Source organism: Aethalodelphis obliquidens, unplaced genomic scaffold (genome assembly GCF_003676395.1).
Source record: "Aethalodelphis obliquidens isolate GAN/ISIS:26980383/991018 unplaced genomic scaffold, ASM367639v1 scaffold14, whole genome shotgun sequence".
NCBI lineage: Eukaryota > Metazoa > Chordata > Mammalia > Artiodactyla > Delphinidae > Aethalodelphis > Aethalodelphis obliquidens.
In genome coordinates this window covers 28,001,512-28,020,796 of record NW_020837958.1, presented here as the reverse complement: position 1 = coordinate 28,020,796, position 19,285 = coordinate 28,001,512, and the positions used below count along the sequence as shown (strand labels likewise).

General features: G+C 49.0%; 1 protein-coding gene across 1 annotated transcript in view; it reads left to right on the top strand.

Annotated features, from left to right (window-relative positions):
- Window positions 1–19,285, top strand: part of OTOG (otogelin) — an 86,405-nt gene that overhangs the window by 21,435 nt on the left and 45,685 nt on the right. The window contains exons 16-24 of the mRNA XM_027115267.1: window positions 1,863–1,995; window positions 2,879–3,056; window positions 4,649–4,773; window positions 5,659–5,871; window positions 7,443–7,635; window positions 8,992–9,066; window positions 9,688–9,731; window positions 11,251–11,410; window positions 18,576–18,683. Of these exons, the coding sequence (XP_026971068.1) occupies window positions 1,863–1,995; window positions 2,879–3,056; window positions 4,649–4,773; window positions 5,659–5,871; window positions 7,443–7,635; window positions 8,992–9,066; window positions 9,688–9,731; window positions 11,251–11,410; window positions 18,576–18,683 (1,229 nt within the window). The remainder of the gene's footprint in view (window positions 1–1,862; window positions 1,996–2,878; window positions 3,057–4,648; window positions 4,774–5,658; window positions 5,872–7,442; window positions 7,636–8,991; window positions 9,067–9,687; window positions 9,732–11,250; window positions 11,411–18,575; window positions 18,684–19,285) is intronic.

Here is a 19,285-nt window from a genome sequence, read left to right as displayed (position 1 = left end):
GAAGTTAAGTGTGTTCTTTAGGGTCTTATGGTTTTCAGTGACATCAGGATTTGAACCTAAGACTGACTAAAGGTGCAGGCTTTCTTCCTGCACCAGTGACATGTCCAGGGGGGACCAGAGGATAAGTGGGTTTGACAAAGAAGGTGATGTTTTAGGCACGATGATTTTGAGCCGTTTCAGGGATTGTCCCCTTGGGCAGGAACTGAAAAGAAAGGTCATAACTGGTTGTACAATGTCTTTCTGAAAAATTTCAAGCTCTGATCAGTTCATTTCAGTGCTCGATTGTATTACTTTCCTGTTACACTTTCTCTGGCTGTCTTTGAACTTAGGATAAAGTCCAAAAATATTACAAAGCTCTGCCTAAGCTGGCCCCTGCCTACCTCGTTTTTTTTTTTTTTTTTTTTAATGAATATGTTGAAGTCCTAACTCTTAATTAATTAACTTATTTTTGCTGTGTTGCGTCTTCGTTTCTGTGCGAGGGCTTTCTCTAGTTGTGGCAAGCGGGGGCCACTCTTCATCGCGGTGCGTAGGCCTCTCACTATCGTGGCCTCTCGTTGCGGAGCACAGGCTCCAGACGCGCAGGCTCAGTAGTTGTGGCTCACGGGCCTAGCTGCTCCGCGGCACGCGGGATCCTCCCAGACCAGGGCTCGAACCTGTGTTCCCTGCATTAGCAGGCAGATTCTCAACCACTGCGCCACCAGGGAAGCCCTCTGCCTACCTCTTGAACCTTAAACCACTTTGCCCAGTGGGCTCTGACCCCTCTGGTCTTCTTTTACATCCTTGAATACAGTAAAAGCCTTCCTGTCAGGGATTTTGTACAGGTTGTTCCTTCTGCCTAGATGTCTTCCCCATTGCCTTCTTCCGTTACCCAGCCAGTTTCTGTTGCATCCTTCTGATCTCAGCTCAAATGGCTCTTGAGCTTTTTTCCCATGCCTCAGTTTTCTGATCTGCATAATGGAGTAGTTAGTAGTACTTACTGAATAGGATTGCTATGATGATTAGGTGGGTAAATATGTTTAAAAATATATCAGAATGGTACTTAAACATAACTCTAAAGTTAGCTGTTATTATTATGTTATAATAATATTGTAGTATAACTGTTATATTATTGTTACATTACTATTATCATTCCCTAGGATGACCTTTCCTATCTCTGCAGGCTAAGTCTCGTTCCCTCACTATATGCTTTCCTAGCACCCTACACCTCTTTTCAGCACTGATCAAAATAATAATTAACCAACCTTGTAATTACTTATTTAATGTCTGTATCCCGCACGAATATCCATTCTTCTGGAGGGCAGGGACTATATCATTTTCATCATGTATGACTGTGTGACCATCTTCTGTGGAAGGGAGGTATGAATGGGCCCAATGTGTACTACCCATTTCAGAGATGAGAACCTGAGGCCTAGAGAATATTAGCTCATTTCCTGCCTGCTTATGAGTGGAGCTTGATACTCTGCAAGATGTGACACATAGAAAGAGCTACATAAACACCCATAAAAGGATGAAATTAAAGTCCTGGATTGCAGTCAAGTGGGGAGGCCAGTGTTTCTGGGGCTGGACTCTGGGTCATCTGGGGTCCATCTCTGCTCTGTGTCATAGCCTGAGGGTTGACTATCATTTTTATTTGTATTTTCCCAGTTCTGCCACTAACCTTCTCCAGTCTGTGCCTCTGCCTTACCATTCCCCAGATGAAAGCATTTGGTTAGAGGACCCCTAATGTCCTGTGGGCCTCTGTCACTGTGGGGAGGCTTCCCCTAGCCTCAGACTGTGCTGAAATCCCTGCCTTTGGAGGGCTCTGTTGGGACCAGCAGGCAAGACAGACTAACTCTGCCCCTCTGGCCTTCCTTTCTCTCTAGAACCAGGATGGAGTCTGTGTCCAGTCAGTGTCAGTGATTCTGCATCAGGACCCTCGGAGGCAGGTGACCCTGACCCAAGCAGGGGATGTCCTTCTGTTTGACCAGTACAAGGTCACCCCACCCTACACAGACGGTACGGCCCTGATGGATGAGAGCTAGCTGAAAGGTGGTGGCCCAGGCTCTTCTGGCCAAAGGCACTGCCACACGGGCAACAGCTCACATTCTAATACTGGGTGAATCAGGCCAGGGGGACACCTTGGTCCCAGGAACATGGACTCTGGACTTATAAAATTGTCTTTGTCCCCATCCCAACATGACAGTGGGCTTCATGGCAGTATGATGGCTTCTCCTAACATTAGGATATTAATGGAGCTGTCTTCCATCCCTACTCTCACTATCTATTAATTATTATCCTTTCTGATTTCACAAGGTATTTGTGATAGCTCGTAGGAAGCACATCTAACAAAAATGGCAAAACTATTAAGAAATAAAATGGCACCAGAAAAAAATTAAAAAAGAAAAAAGGATAAGGGCTCAAGATTGAGAAAAGGGGAGATGGAAGAGTGTAAAGAGCCCTGCCCCCCGAAAAAAAGGCAAGCCACAAAATGTGTAAAATTCACTACAACTGAATCTAAAACTTAAAATTGCTACAATTGAATCAGAAATCATATTGTGAGCTTCCTGGTAGTCAGTGTGGGGAAAAAAAAAGGGTAGTTAACAGAATTCTCCTTTGCTAGAAAAGGAAACACACGACTTAGGGAGGCAAAGCTTTAATTGGCACTCGATGCTAGAAGAAATTTCTCAGCGGGAGTTGCCATGGTAGGTTATTCCTGGGTCCTGACTTAATCATTGAATAGGATTTTCTCAAGGCTCCCCAAACCAACCCCCAGGCAGAGCCTCACTGTGTGTGAAGACTGGGCTGGGTATGGGGGTCAGCGTGGGCCATGCAGGTGGTGGCGGTGGATGGGGTGATACTGTCTGAACCTCCTACATCCCCGCTCCGGTTCTGTGCCCAGACGCCTTTGAAATCCGGAGGCTCTCGTCCGTGTTCCTGCGCGTGAGGACCAACGTGGGTGTGCGGGTGCTCTACGACCGCGAAGGACCGCGGCTGTACCTGCAGGTGGACCAGCGATGGGTAGAAGACACTGTGGGCCTCTGCGGCACCTTCAACGGCAACACGCAGGACGACTTCCTGTACGTGCCCTGACCCGGAACTGGAAGGAGAGGGGGAGGCAGGCCCCTTAAGAGTGTGTGCGGGCTGGCGCTGCCTAGGAACGTTTCTCCCAGGCTGCCGTGGGCTCTCAGTGTTCCCAACGTGCACCATTGATTATTTAGTCCTCTACATTTAAATTTAAGTATGTTTCTTTAAAGCAGTGGTTCACAGTCTTTCTTGCACCAAAGAATCATCCCGGGAGCTTGTTAAAATGCTGATTCCTGGGCCCCACTCCTCAAGATTCTGATTTAGGGTACTGCCCGGGAATCTAATTTTTAATAAGCACCTCTGTGATTTTAGTCTGTGAGGTCTAGAGAGATACCTTGAGAAATACTGTCTTACAGTGAGGTCTTAATATGGGTGGACCTCAGGCTGAGTTTCATCTGGCTCACGGTTTTGTCTGTTTTAACTGGTTGTGAACACTTTTAGATGAGTGTGAGCCCCCAGTAAACCAATGATGCCCAAACCCTTGCTTTCTATCCCACCAGGCCATTTTAACTCACATACCTTTCCTGCCTGGTTTGCATCCTGTGAGCCTCCCAGTATTCTGGGGAGGGCTATTTCCCATGGACTGACAGAGAGTTGAGAGAAAAGTCTATCTAGGCATGGACACAGTTGAGGAATTTGAGAGAGGACGAGAGTCTGACCTTCCAGAAGGGAGAACAAAGGGTTGATCTTGACGGCTGAAGGTTCTGGCCAGTCCTTCAAGTTACATGCGTTGGGTGATGCAGAAGGAAACATGAGAGGCTTTCTGCAGACAGAAATGAGAATTTGTTTGGAAAAGCAAGAACAGGAAAAACCTGGGAGCTTTTCCATGCATGTACATTTTAAAATGTAGCACCCGACTCTGCCTTGCCTGGTGGAGCTGATGTTAGCGCAGCTGGTTAGAATGGTGAGGGCAGACCTTGTTTAGTGTGGGCTGCTTGCCATGCTGCTAACTGTGAACTCTGGGTGGCAATACTGCTCTGTGTAACTTGCGTGTTCTCACTGCTCTGGAGCAATAATGTGCCTGTGGTGGGCGCCAGGCAGAACCTGCCCCTCGTGGACACTATGATCTCTCTCCATTCTACCATCTACACCCAGTTCGGTGACCTTTGGAGACTGGTGTTGTCTAGGAAACATGCTTCTCCCCTTCCCCCCTTTATTGCCCCTCATGTGACTATTTCCCACCTGGAAAGAGAGGGAGGGCAAAGGAGTTTGGGGGAACTGCCCTTGGGGAAGGGAAGAGGAAGTCTTGATGTGGTGAAGTTCGGTTGATGGTGTCCCTGTTTATCTCTTTCTGACATGAAGAACTGGGGTGGGTGGAGAGGGTGGGACAGTGTGTGGCCTCAAGCCCGTTAGGAGCCTGTTGAACGTGATGGGTGTGTGTATGCACGCACATTTGTAATTGTATGTGTTTGAATGTGTCTGTGGAGATCCCCTTGGCTGTTTGCGTGTCTGGCATATATTTGTGTTCTGTGGGTGTGTGTGCGTGTGTGTACATGGGCAGGTGGATGCTTACCTGGGTGTATGCTGTACGTTCACTTGGGTGCACGTGGGCCAGTGTGTGAATGTGGCTCTGCCGTGGCTGCAGGTCCCCAGTGGGTGTGCCTGAGAGCACCCCACAACTCTTTGGCAATTCTTGGAAAACACTGTCCTCCTGCTTCCCGCTGGTCTCTGGCTCCCCGGTGGACCCCTGTGATGTGCACCTGCAAGCCGGTGAGGTGATCGGGGAGGGGAGGGAGGATGGGTGTGACTGGTTTGAGAGAGATGAGATGGGAAGCTGGGCATGAGGATGTTGACCACATCGGGTAGGAGTGATCAGAAAGGAGAAGGTGCGGGGAGGGGACTGGGCTTCCCTTCTGGTGAGGGGCAGGCAGAAGGGAACCTCACATCCTATCCCTGTCACCTACACATACATTTGTACCAGCTCCCCCATCCCAGGGCAAGAGTCCGAGGTCTCACAGTGGCCCCACCAGGCTCTACGCTCTCCTCCCATCCCCCTTATCTCACCTCCTCCCCCATCCACCTCCCACCCTCCCCCTTCCTCCAGCTACACTGGCCTCCTTGCTCTCTTCCTACACAGCCTGGTCCTTCTCTCCAGGTCTTTGCACTTGCTGTTCCCTTCACCTGGAATGTTTTTCCCTCATAAACACATGCCTCACTCTCTCACCTCTTTCGAGTTTTTGGTCAAACATCTTTCCACTGAGGGCTTCGGACCACTGGGTTTAAAATCACAATTCCCCTCCCGCCCCAACTTGCAATCCCCATTCTCCTTCCTAGCTTTCTCTCTCTCCTTAGATTCTTCCCCTTTAATTTACTATGTAAGTCGTCTAGTGATGGTCTCCTCCAACCAGAATGTCTGCTGTATGAGGGCAGGGACTTTTGTCTGTTTCGTTTGCTCCCTTGACTCCTTCTGGCATATGGATTCATGCCTGGCATGAGGAGTGCATTGCACGAGTGCCTGTGCATGCGCACACACATACACACACACTCCCGTGAACAGAGTCCCCTGAGCTGTGGGGAAGGAGGGAGGGAGAGACTGGGGCCTGGGGCACCAGGCAAACTAGACCTCTGACCCTCGGCCCATTTGTCTGTCTCCAGCCTCCTATGCCCTGCAGTCCTGCAGCGTGCTCACTGGGGAGCTGTTTGCGCCCTGCTCCACGTACCTGAGCCCTGTGCCCTACTTTGAGCAGTGCCGCCGGGACACTTGCCGCTGTGGGCAGCCCTGCCTGTGTGCCACGCTAGCCCACTATGCCCGCCTGTGCCAGCGCCATGGGCTCCCCGTCGACTTCCGTGCCCACCTGCCAGCCTGTGGTGAGCGCCCCACGCTTGTGTGCCCATGTGAGGACGGCTGGAGGAGCCGGAGCTCCAGATCCGAGTGTCCACCTGCCCCCCTGAACTCTCCCCTGGGACGTCCTACAGTCTCCTCCAGCCTAACACCCCTTCCTCCCAAACTGCTTCTCCTTCTGTGCTCTCCTTCTCTGCCGAGGGCCCCCATCCATGGATTACCCAGGCCTGACACCTGGGCACGTGTCACCTCCAGTCCACCTCCAAGTCCTGTAAGTCTGGTCAACTGCAAATTCAGCCAGTCCTCACCACCGCCATTGCCACCACCCTAGTCACAGCTACCTAACAGGTGTCCCTATAGCCTCTTCTCACTGCAGCCAGAGTGAACTTTCTAAAGATCACTGGCTGTGTGGCCCTCAGGTTTGAGTGCACACGTGGCTCAATGGGCCTGGGCTGGCCCGTACCCACCCCCACTCCCACCCCAGGCCACACACCTCTCCATGTCTTGGTCATCTCTGTGCCCCCAGCCCCAGCACAGGGCCTCACTCTCAGTAAGCTTTTAGCAAATGTTTGTTGAATAAATGGAAAAGGCACAGTACAGTAAGTCTCCTACGTATGAATGAGTTCCGCTCCTAGAGCATGTGCGTAAGTTCGGTTTGCTCGTAAGTCAAAGTTAGCCTAAGGTGCCCAACTAACACAATCGGCTGTATAGTACTGTACTATAATAGGTTTATAATACGTTCGCATCTTTGAAAGTTCATAACTCGAAGGTTCGTATGTAGGGGGCTTACTGTACTGGGAGTCAGGAGACCTGAGTTTTATTCCAGCTCTGCAGGTAACTTTCTGTGTGTCTGTGACAAGGCCCTGCCCGTCTCTGAGTCAAAGTTTCTCCAGAGCTGGTTGGATAGGACCACATTAGAATCATCATGGGAACTTTTAAAAAATGCACCTGTCTGAGCCATATCCAGTATCAATTAAAACAATGTATCTGGCAGTGAGGGGCAGGGGTCAGCATTTTTAAAAGCTCCCAGGTGGCTTTGATGTGCAGCCAGGGTGAGAACAACTGGGCTTGGCAGTCTAGGTGGCTCTACTGGCCCTGACAGACTGTGGGAGACCCCAGGGGAGTGGGATGGTGTCCAGATGAGGAGAGGGCAACCCTGAGTCTTGGACAAAGGGCCCCTGGAGGGAGCACAATTGATCTTCATGACCCATGGAAGCGAGAGAGGCAGAAGTGTGTGTGTATTTACAAACCTGTGCTTGTGTGTCTGTGGGCGAGTGCAGGGCTGTCAGGGGGCAGTGATTTCCACTCCTTCCCCAGTATCACTACCTAAGAGGAACGCCCTGCAGAGAAAAGGAAATACCAATGGCAGGGTCCAGGCTGAACTTGGGAGGTGGGACCCACCTCTGTGGCTCTGCCATTCTGGTGTAGTGGGAGGCAGGCTGGGTTCAGATCTCAGCTGTGACCTTGACCTGCTGTGTGACCTTGGACAAATGTCTTAACTTCTCTGGTTCTCAGTTCTCCTCTTTATGATGATGACTCCACCCCACACAGTTGTGATTAAGAGAGAAACAAAGCACAGTTACATTCCTCACTACAGCACTGTCCTGTGAGGCTACCAAGGAGTACAGCCCCTGTGTGGCTCCGTGTGGACAAACGTGCCAGGACCTAGCCGGCCCTGAGGCCTGTGGAGTTGAGGGTGACGGCGACCTCCGCGGGGACGAGTGTGTGGAGGGCTGTGCCTGCCCACCAGACACCTATCTGGACACCCAGGCTGACCTCTGTGTTCCCAGGTGAGCGGGCTGGCTTGAGCTCTGTGTCAGGTGGTGATGAGGCTGGGGGTCTCCAGAGCATATGAAACTGGGGTGCCTGACTGGGCCTCTCATGTCCCTACTTCATCTCACAATCTCGGGGCAGAGCTTGGAGGGTAAGCTGGGTCAGTGGTCGGGTGGGCTTCCTCTTCTAGACACCCCTCCCCCTTCCCTGGCCTCTCTTCTCAGCTCTGGCTCTGCTCCAGCCCAGAACAACCCCACAGAGCCAACAGGGTCTCTGCCCTCATCTCTCCTCCCCTTCCACAAATCTTTACTGACCATGTATGTTCCAGACATTTCTAGGCCCCGGGAATTCAGCAACGAACAAAACAGAGTCCTGCCCTCACAGAGCTCACATTCTGGGTGGTGAGACAGATAATAAGCAAATAAACAGATCCTTCATGGGTCTGGTGGTGACAAGAGCTGTAAAGCCAAATACAGCAGAGTGAGAACAGAGGGTCCTGGGACAGGGAGGGGTTACTGTTATGTCATATGAAGTGAGCATGGGAGGAAGGCCTTTCTGATGAGGTGACATTTGAGCAGAGATTTGAGTGAAGAGTGCTGTAGGCGGAGGGGCACAAGGGGAAGGCCCTGAGACCTGCCTGTGGGCATTCTCGGTGTGGCTAGAGGGCAGAGTTGTGGGGGAGGTGGGAGGTGGTGACCTCACCTCACAGGATCCTGGGGCTGACTGCCAAGGTCCTTGTTCCCCTCCAGGCCTATTTCTCCATCTGTAAAATGGTATCACATTCAACTGAATAATGGGGGAGCTGGAGAGAAGCCCCTTTAGGGAGCATATTTGATTCACTCACTCAGAGACCTTTTGTAGCTACAGTCCTCCCTTGAGATCCAGATGTGTGCCCTGCCCCGACCCCTTGAGTTTGAGCATTGCCAGGGAAGGGAGCCTCTGAGGGTTATATGGGGTGGAGGAGGATTTAGAGGGAGAAGGTGGTGAGAAGCACTGGGGTTCGATGAGTTCAGACATCCCTTCCAGCCCTCGACTGCTCTGCTTCAAGGCCTGCACTTGGCCGTAACCGGCAGGTGCCATGGGAGGTATGTGAGAAGGCAACACGGCCTTTGGCCTCAGATGACCTACAAAGAGGAGGCTGCAGAGACGGTAGCATAAGGTTCTCCGCCGTATGCTAGAAAGATGACGTATTTGGAGGGCCTAGCCTGGTGTTCACAGTATTTTAACAACCTGTGTGGTATAGGCACTGAGCCATCAGAACGGATGCTGGGTCTGAATGCCCCTGGCTGGCTGAGGGGTGGGGCCCCTGTCCTTGGCTGTTCCTGCCCCAGCTCCTGAGCTGGCCCACCTTTCTCTGTTCCCGGCTTGTATAGGAACCAGTGCTCCTGCCACTTCCAAGGAATGGATTATCCCCCTGGAGACAGTGACATCCCATCTCTAGGCCACTGGTGAGCTCCCTAGACAGCAGCACTATTATCTTCTCTTTATTATTATTATTTTTTAATTTTATTTAAAATTTTTTTTTGCGGTACGTGGGCCTCTCACTGCTGGGGCCTCTCCCGTTGCGGAGCACAGGCTCCGGACGCGCAGGCTCAGCGGCCATGGCTCACGGGCCCAGCCACTCCGTGGCATGTGGGATCTTCCCGGACCGGGGCACGAACCCGTGTCCCCTGCATCGGCAGGCGGACTCTCAACCACTGCGCCACCAGGGAAGCCCTATTATTATTATTTTTAATCTTAGTCTGGCTGCGCCGCAGGGCATGTGGGAACTTCCCAGACCAGGGATCGAACCCGCGCCCCCTGCAGTGGAAGCATGGAGTCTTAACCACTGGACCACCAGGGAAGTCCTATTATCCTCTCTTTAAATGGAAGTTGCTGACTAAAGAAAATTCAGCAGTGCAAAACTTTCCATGAAGCGACACCCACCCTCCCCCTCTGCACAGGGAGCCAGGGACAGAAGTGGGCATGTCCTTCTGAATCCTGCAGTAACCTGAGTACAGTAACTCGAGGTCTCCGGGCCCTGCAGTGACTGGGTGGGCTGATCCCAGTGCCTCTCTCTCTCTCTGCAGCCACTGCAAAGATGGGGTCATGAGCTGTGGTAGCAGAGCCCCAGGTAAGGGTGACAGGGAGGGTGGGGCCTCCTTCATGGTAGTGGGGTTGTGGAGAGGGGCGTGGAGAGCTCGAGGACAGACCAGGACAGGGACACCCCACCCCAGGTCTTGTGCCACACCGAGCCTTCTGTGTTCTTTGCCCTCTCGGGAAAGGTTCCAACTTGGAGGGTGGCATTGTGAAATCCTGTCCCAACCTCAGCCCCACTCAAGTGGCTGTCCCTCCTGCTTCTCGAGAAGATGCTGAGACCCCATCTCCCTCAGGGGTAACCAGCTGGGGTATCTGGACAGTCCCTTGACCTCCCCTGGGTCCTGGATTTCCTCTGTCTGAACCATCACATGTCTACTGAGGCTGACTCTGTGTCCAGTGCGGGATGTGGGATCACAGCAGTGGGGAGGATAGGCTGAGCCTTTGAGACGCTCACAGGCGGTAGAGATGGGGGCATCAAGGTGGCACCCTGGTGGATCAGCCTGTGAGGGCCTTGGAGGTGGTAGGGCAAGGAGGCTGGAGCCTTCAGGGAGGACCTCCTGGGGTGGATGGTGCCACTAAGTATGGAGGTTGGCACAGAGGAGATCAGAGAATAATCATATGGCAGGTGGCAAAGAGCAGGGCGTCCAAACTCAGGTAGCCCTGGGTTCAAATCCTGCCCAGCACACTACCTGTGCAGCCCTGGGTAACTCACTTCACCTCTCTGAACCTTCACTTCCTCTTTTGTATATAACCTAGATTCCTATGTTCTCCCCACGTTTCGTGTATGTCCCTGAGAGTGTTTTTCTTTTTGTTGTTTCTGGCTTCAGGTTTCTGCCCTTTAGGCCTTTTATTTCATCTCCTGTAGCTATCCCTTCCTCTCTGTTCCATCCCAGGGTGGGCATAGAACTCAGACCCCCTTTATTGATTTTCCTAAAAAAGATTGCTCACATGGTATAAGTGTATACGGCCGACACGACTGAAGGCTCTGGGAGAGAGAGTGGGTTTATGTCACAGAAATACAGGTAAATGGGAAGTTGATTTCCATGTTGTTAAAAGTCCCCTGGCCACCTGCCACACTGCATGGCTATCCTCTTTCTGGCTCCTCTTCTGGTCCCTCTGGGGCACTTCCTCTCACCTTATCATGCCTTTGAAAGCAGAAGTGACTTCTCTCCGTTATATGGGAAAATAGGGGATAGTAATACCTCACAGAGTTGTTGCAGGATTGAATAAGAAAATGCACATGAGGGGCCTGGAACAGTACCTGGTGGAAAGGACACGTCCAGTAATTGGTACTGGTGGTGGTTGTCCTATTGTGGGACAGCACATACCCCTCCCGCCCACTGTGATGTGCGCTTGGGAACCCAAGGAATGCCTCGGGGGCAGCAAAGGCATGAGAAAGCATCAGAGCCCCATCTCTGCCTGCATCCTCCAGATGCTGGTCCCCAGGTCTCCCTGGCGCCCCCTGCCGCCCAGGAACCCACCCCAGGCCCAGGTGTTCCAAGCATCCTGCTGAGTGTCCAGGCTCTTGCCAGCACCACCCTCTCCTCTTCCAGCTGCTGCCTGTCCAGCAGGCCAGGTCTTCGTGAACTGCAGTGACCTGCACACCGACCCTGAGCTGAGCAGAGAGAGGACGTGTGAGCAGCAGCTGCTGAACCTGAGCCTGAGCGTGCCAGCCCGTGGCCCCTGCCTCTCAGGATGCGCCTGTCCCCAAGGGTATGTATCTGTGTTGCAATGGGTTACCACTCCCGAAGGCTGGCAGAACCAGGGACCATAACATGGAGTGAGGGGCAGGGAAAACCTCACACAGCCTTGCAGGGAGGCACCAGCCCACAGCTGACCAGTGACAGTATAATGACTAGCGAGAATCTGAGAAAGAGCAGGAGGGTGGGGAGCCGAGCCGGAGGGGGGTCCACCTGCCTCTGCTTCTCACCAGCATGTGGCCTTGGACAAGGAAGGGGCCTAGCTCCTTTGAGGCTCAGTTTTTCATCTGTAAAATGGGAATAATAATAATTCCTACCACCTCAAGAGATTGTTGGATGATTAAGTGAGGTGCCAACCACTGGGTGGGTGCCGGGCATACCCTAGAGGCCTCATGGGCTGAAGACTATGAGAGAGGAAACCCGTGTTTAGCTCTCAACCTTCATCCCTGCAAAATTCTGACCAGGTGGAGGGCTCAGGCCCCTGTAATACTTGAAAAAGAAAGGCCCCTCCCTGTGGAAGTAGTCTCCCTCCTGGGTGCCCGAGATGCTACCATCACAGCTGGGTGATCTGCATGAGCTGAGTTTTGTAGGTCGCCTCATTGATGCTCTGCATGCCGAGGTGGCTGCAGGGGCCCAGCGCCCCGCTCTGCCAGTTCTCGTTCCTGATGTTGGTCTTGCTTCAGGTCTAGGCTGAGAAGACAGTTGGGCACCTCGTCCCATGACTTGGCAGCACTGGGCTGTGTCCTCAGCCTGTGCGGAGAACAGGGCTAAACTGGAGTCCCAGCCCAGGCCTGGCAGCCAAAGGACGTGAGAAGGGGGTCAGAGCTTCTAGGGTGGGAAAGGGAGGGAATAGTCAGTTGGAGTTTTGCTGTTTATAAAACACCTTGATAGAATGATCTCCTTCAATCTCAGAGCATCCTCGGGAGAAAGGAGGGGTGGATCATTATTCCCATTTTGCAGGTGAAGACACTGAGGCCAAGGGTGGGGTGCAGGGAAGTGGTCTGCCCAGAGATCCATGACTCAAACCCAACTCTGCTTACTGCAAACCCTGCCCTTTGGCCAGAGCGTGCTGGCTCTGTGAGGCCTGGAGCCTGGTCCCCTACACAGAGGTCATGATGTGGTTTATGAGCCTGCCCTTTCCCAGGCAAGGACATCCACAAGGGAGCCCTGTGAGGTTTGGAGAACTCGCACAGGACCCTAGGCCCAAGACTCTGCATTTCTAACAAGCTCCCAGGGGTTGCTGATGCTGCTGGTCTAGGAGCCACACTTTGAGTAGCAAGGTTCTAAAGCAATGTCCAACATCAGGGATTAGTTTAACTCAGAAGATCCCGAAGCCAGAGTGGGGCTCCCTTTCAGTCCCCAGGCTCCAAAGGGTAGGATAGGATGTGAAGATTTCTAAGGGCTCGGTGACTTTTGACAAGTTACATGACCTCTTGGGCCACAGTTTTCTTGTCTGTGAGGCCCGGCTGGCTGTTTGCAGGACCAGTCTGAGCAGGACAGTACCTGAATCCTCTTCCTCTGCTTCTGGCCTCCCAAAGTTCAATCCAGGTCCTGGCGCTGTGCCAAGAGCATCCACGGTCCAGAGGACTTAATGTTTGTCACTAGCTGTGTGATGTCGGACAGGTCACTTAATGTTTATGAGCCTGAGTTTGCTCACCTGTGAATTGAGGACAGTAACACCTACGGTGCAGGATTCTTGTGAGATTTAAAGAAGACAGCGGCTGCAAGGAGCCGGGCACAGTAAGTGCTCCAGAGAAACTCGTCCTCTTCCCCTTCTTAGCGTTGAACCCCCATCACCTCTTGGGGTATTTGCCCTAGTGGCTCACGTGTTGTATCAAATGCCCTATGAGGAGCTTATACACACTCCATAGGGGCTTGTCAAAGGGCAATTGACAGTCTCAACTTTTAAAGGAAGGACAGGCATTTCCTGCCATAGTGGAACATTCTCCTGGGAGCTGGGGTAGGGCTCCCAGGGATACCTAACAACCCCTGCCTGGGGCCCTCTGGGCCTCTGGTCCCTGTGCCCCTCCCCATGGTGTTTCTTAGACTCTCTGGGTGTGTGTCATCCTCCTGGGCCACTGCAGGGATCTGGGGCTGTCTGTGCTGCTCCAAGTTCCTTTGCATGTTGGTGCTGAGCCAAGGGCTCTGGGGCCACTAAGTAGTGTAGCCCAGTGGTTAGGAGCATGAACTCTGGAGTCAGGCTTGAGTTCTGATTACACCACTTACTGGGTGAGTCAGTTAACTTCCCTGAGGCTCAGTTTCCTCACCTGTAAAATGGCACTGAATAAGCACTCTATGTGAGTGATGGCATTGTCTTCCTTCACCTGGATCCCATGCATGTGCAGATGCTCCCTGAGGGGGGTCTGGAACAAGAGGGTCCCTTAACAGTTAAGGAGAGGGTGCTCCACAAATTGAGGGCACCTTGAAGACAGAGGCCAGAGCTTCCCTCTGCATGCTCCTGTCTGTGGTGGGCACACAGAAGGTGCTAGGGATGCAGGCAGGTCTGCAAAAGGCCAGGAGGGAGCAGTGGATGGTAGGCGGCAGGAAAGGTCCCCTCCCCGGGTGGATGGTGGGGGCCAGGGAAGGGCCTGGGGGTGAAGATGGAAGGCGGTGAGCCAGCCCATCACTGGTGTCTGATGCAATTATGGAGAAAGGAAGGGTAAGAAACCAATATTTATTGTGTATCTACTAAGTGCTAGGCAGTGCGCCCAGGTCTATAATTAAATTCTCGTAATGACCTTGGGAAGAAGGCGTCGTTATCCCCGTTTCACACATGAAAAACTGGAGGCTTAGAAAGGTTAAGCGGCTTCAGGTAGAGCACTGTGGATTAAGCACATGCTTTTTTATTATTTTCCTGCTTCCTCTGACAATCGCGATGAAATGTTGGTAATGGAGTAAAAAGTATAAATCACCAGGGACAAAGGGAGCAGGGATGGGATGACAGTGGCATGAGATGGGTCAATAGTTTTTGAAGAAGGAGCGAGGGTGGCTATGTAGAAACTGACCTTGCAGAGCAGAGGATGACAGCTGATGCTTGTAGAGAAGGAAGGCCAAGGAGAAACAGCCTACATGGTGTTGACGGCTTGAGGAACAGGAGGCTCCAGGCATCTCAGAAAGAGGGGTGGTGGGAGCAAGACAGGAGGATGAGGTGCAAGTCTGGGTAAGGAGCAGTTAAGCTCCTGGATTCCCTGACCCCATCCAGCAGAGAAAGGTGGTAAGAGTTTCTAGAAATGTCAAGTTAGAGGCTTTGATCTCAGGGACACAGGCAGGGGTGAGCTGTAGAGTGAAAATAGGGAGATGACTTAAAGCCTGCTGGGACCCAGCCTTCCTCCCCAGCTTGGTTCCCAGGATGGTGGCATCAAAGTTTTTGCCTCCCAGGCCAGAAATGAAAGATGATTCTTCTCCTGCAAATTGGCTGGGCCAAGAGAAAAAAAACTCTAGAAACTGACATTTTGGGAGTTCCACAACAAAAATGATGCCCCCCCCTTAAATATGGAGCTTCCAATCAATGTTTCATGTTTCACTCTATTTCCTTTTAATTTTTTAAAAGTGAGGCATAATTTATATACAGTAAAACACACAGATTATAAGTATACAGTTTGTTAAGCTTTGATAAATTTATACCCTCTTGTAACCCACACCTCCATCAAGATAGAGAACACTTCTTTCCCCTCAAAAAATTCGTTCGAGCCTTATGCTTTTTCCTAGTTAGTGCCTCCCCCATCCCTCCACCATAGTTCTTTATTTTGGCATAGATAGTCTCTGCCAGTTCTAAAACTTCATGAAAGTAGAATCATGCAGTATCTACCCTTTGATGTCTGGCTGCTTCTCCTTAGCTTATGTCTTTGAGGTTGATCCATGTTGTTGCATTTTCCAGTAGTTTGTTTCTTTTTATTGCTCAGTAGTATTCCATTGTATGAATATACAATAGTTAATTTATCCACTCAAATGTTGATGCATATTTGGGTTATTTGCAGTTTGGGCTATTTTAAATAAGGCTGCTTTCTCTTGGATGAACGCTTCAGCATGGAATTGAGTCCTAGGGTAGATGTATGTTTAACTACGTAAGAAATTGCCAGATTACTTTCTAAAACATTTGTACGACTTCACCTTCTCATTGCGTGAGAGTTCTGCCTGCACCATATTCTCACTAACACTTGATGTTTTCAGTCTTTCTCATTTTTGTTATTTTAGTGAGAACATAGCCGAATAGCATTATGGTTTTAATTTGTATTTCCCTAATGACTAATGATGAGTACTTTTTCATGTGTTGTTTGGCCATTTGTATATCTTCCTTTGTAAAGTGTCCATTCGAGTCTTTTGCCTACTTTTTATTTAGCTGATGTTTTAAAAAATTGAGTTGTAGGGACTTCCCTGGAGGTGCAGTGGTTAAGACTCCACACTTCCAATGCAGGGGGCCCAGGTTTGATCCCTGGTTGGGGAACTAGATCCCGCATGTATGCTGCAACTAAGAAGTCCGCATGCTGCAACTAAAGATCCCACGTGCCACAACTAAGACCTGGTGCAGCCTAAATGAATAAGTAAATAACTTTGCTTATAAAAAAAAATTGAGTTGCAGAAGTTATAGATTCTGGATGCAAGTCCCTTGTCAGACATCTGTATTGCAAATATTTTCTCCCAGTCTGTGGTTTGCCTATCCATTTACTTACAGTGTCATAATATGTCTAAAAACTTCTGATGAGCAGAAGGTTAAAATATTGGTGATGTTTACCTTATCACTTTTTTCTTTATGATTAGTGCTCTTTGTGTCCTAAGAAATCTTTGACACAGTTCCAAAGATATTCCTCTATGTTTTCCTCTAGGAGCTTTATAAATTTTGCTTTTACATTTGGACCTATAATCTATCTAAAATTATTGTATTTTGTATATGCTGTAAAATGGAGTTGTTTCATTTTATTTTTTCTGATGGATATCCAGTGGTTCTAGCCGCATTTAAGAAAAGACTCTACTTTCCCTATTGAATTAAAAACCTTAAAAAAAAATCAATTGACTATATAAATGTCGGTCTATTTCAGGACTCTTTATTCTTTTTTTTTTTTAACATCTTTATTGGAGTATAATTGCTTTACAATGGTTTGTTAGTTTCTGCTTTATAACAAAGTGAATCAGTTATACATATACATATATTCCTATATCTCCTCCCTCTTGCATCTCCCTCCCACCCTCCCTATCCCACCCCTCTAGGTGGTCACGAAGCACCGAGCTGACCTCCCTGTGCTGCTTCCCACTAGCTATCTATTTTACGTTTGGTAGTGTATATATGTCCATGCCACTCTCTCACTTCGTCCCAGCTTACCCTTCCCCCTCCCCACGTCCTCAAGTCCATTCTCTACCTCTGTGTCTTTATTCCTAGGACTCTTTATTCTGTTCCATTGATCTATTTGTCTATCTTTAGGCCAATATCACACTGTCTTGATTTTTGAAGGTTTATAGTAAGTCCTGAAATCAGAAATTGATAGTGTTCCGACTTTGTTCCTTTTCAAAGCTTTTTTTGGCACTTTTAGGTCTTTGAATTTCCATGTAAATTTAGGACCAGCTTGTCAATTTCTACAAAACAGCCTCTGGGATTTTGATTGGGATTGTGCTGAATCTATAGGTCACTTTGGGAGAACTGACATCTTCATACTAGTGAGTCCTCCGATCTGCAAATACGTCATTATTGCTCCATTTACTGGGCCTTCTTTAATTTCTCTCAGCAGTGGTTCATAGTTTTCACCTAAAGTTTTGCACATTTGTCATTGAATTTATTTATAGATATTTGGTGTTTTTGTCTTTCATTCCATCTAAGTTGTCAAATTTATAGGCCCATCTATGATGATTTTTCGCCTAGTCTATCAGTAATGGAGAAGAACGTTGAAATCTCCAACTATAATTGTGCTTTTGTCTCTTTTCTCCTTTTAGTTCTATGAGTTTTTGCTTCTGTTTTTGAAGCTCTCATACTTGGTGCATGCCCATTTAGGATTCTTATGTTCTCTTGATAAATTGACTCTTTTGTTATTATGAAATAGCCCTCGTTATTGCTGTTAATACTACTTATCTTGAAGTCTACTTTGTCTAATGTTAATATAGCCACTCTGTCTTGTGACTAGTGTTTGCATGGTATCTTTCCCCATCATTTTACTCTTAGCTTATCTGTGCCTTTATATTTCAACTGTGGCTTTTGTAAACAAAATATAGTTGGGTCTTGCTTTTTTCACCAGTGTTAGGGTTTCTCCCTTGTAATTAGAGGGTTTATGCATTTGCCTTTAATGTAATTGGACTGAGTTTAATACTACCATCTTGTTCTCTGTTATCGGTTTGTCCTGTCTTTCTTTGTTTTTTCTTCTTTTGGGTTAAGTATTTTTTAGTGTTCTATTTTTTTCTCCTTTATTTCATTTCTCCTTTATTTCATTTCAAGTATATATCCTGGTATTTTTTATTTTTGTGGTTCTCTAGAGATTACAATATGTATCTTTCATTTATCACAGTCTACCATGAATTAATGTTTCACCACTTTAGGTAGAATACTTGTAACAGTCTGCTTTCATTTACTTCCTTCTTGTCCTTTGTACTATTATTGTCATACATTTTACTTCTACGTGTGTTATAAACCCCACAATTCATTGACATTAATCTTGTTCTAAATGCTCAGTTATCTCTTAAATTAAAAATAATTAAAAAAATATTTACCAACATATTTTCTACTTTTGGAGCTCTTCATTCCATGTGAATCTGAGTTTCCATCTTCCTGAAAAATTCCCTTTAACATTTCTTTTCAGTGCAATCTACTAGTTACTCTGTGAGCCACCTGGGTAGGGAGGGTCAATGCCCATGTCCATGGTCTGTTCATTAGTATACATCTAGTGCCTACAGGACAACTGGCATCCAGCCTGGCTGGCGGGTGGGGGGCAGCATGTGGCTGGTAGAGCTGAGCCTTGCTTCCTGATGTATGGCAGAGACTTCTGAGCTGGGCCAAGTCTGTCTCTGGTTTTTCCAGTTACCGAGGTACCTCTGAACCCCACTGGGCAGCAGCAGGATGCTGGTGGGTACATGGTCACTCTCTTCCAGGGTAAATGCTGAGAGCCACTCCGGGGCATCCGTGTGGATACAGGGTCCTCCACAGGTGACAGAGATGGGAAGGGTGCTCTCCTGACCACTTGCTTGCTGTGTCCTTTTAGCCTGCTCAGACACGGGGATGCCTGTTTCCTGCCAGAGGAGTGCCCATGCACTTGGAAGGGGAAGGAGTACTTCCCTGGGGACCAGGTCATGTCTCCCTGCCATTCCTGGTAAGTGAGGGCCCCATCCAGCCTCTGCTTTTTGCTGGGAGTGAGGATGGATATGGGACGCATGATCATGAGTACAGTCTAGCATCCCCCCTCAACCATGTTCATATTCACGTTGTGTGTTTCTGTGCTATGTAGGGGTTTGTGTATATATACAAGTGTACACATAGAAAGAATTTTGGGGAGTGTTTTTGTGAGTATTTACACGAATGTGAGTTTGATCAAACATGTATATGAATGTGTGTAGATGTGTATTTGTAATCATGAGGGTGTGTTTGCATATGTATATGGATGTGCAAGTGTGGGCACGTGTCCAAAATGCATAGACTGCATATGTGAATGTATATGCACGTGCATATATGAAAAGCTGGGCATTCATAATCCTGAATATGTTAGTGAATACATACAGTTATGAATTTGTGTATGTGTACAGCTATATTTATATACATTTGTGTGCATCTCCATCCATTTAGTATGTGGGGACATGTATGTGCAAAGTGTGTGAACATGTGCATGCACTGGGTGTGCGTATTTGTATTTACATGTAAGTGAACAATATGTAAAATGTGCATTTGTGATTTCCTATGAATATGTACGTGTTTATA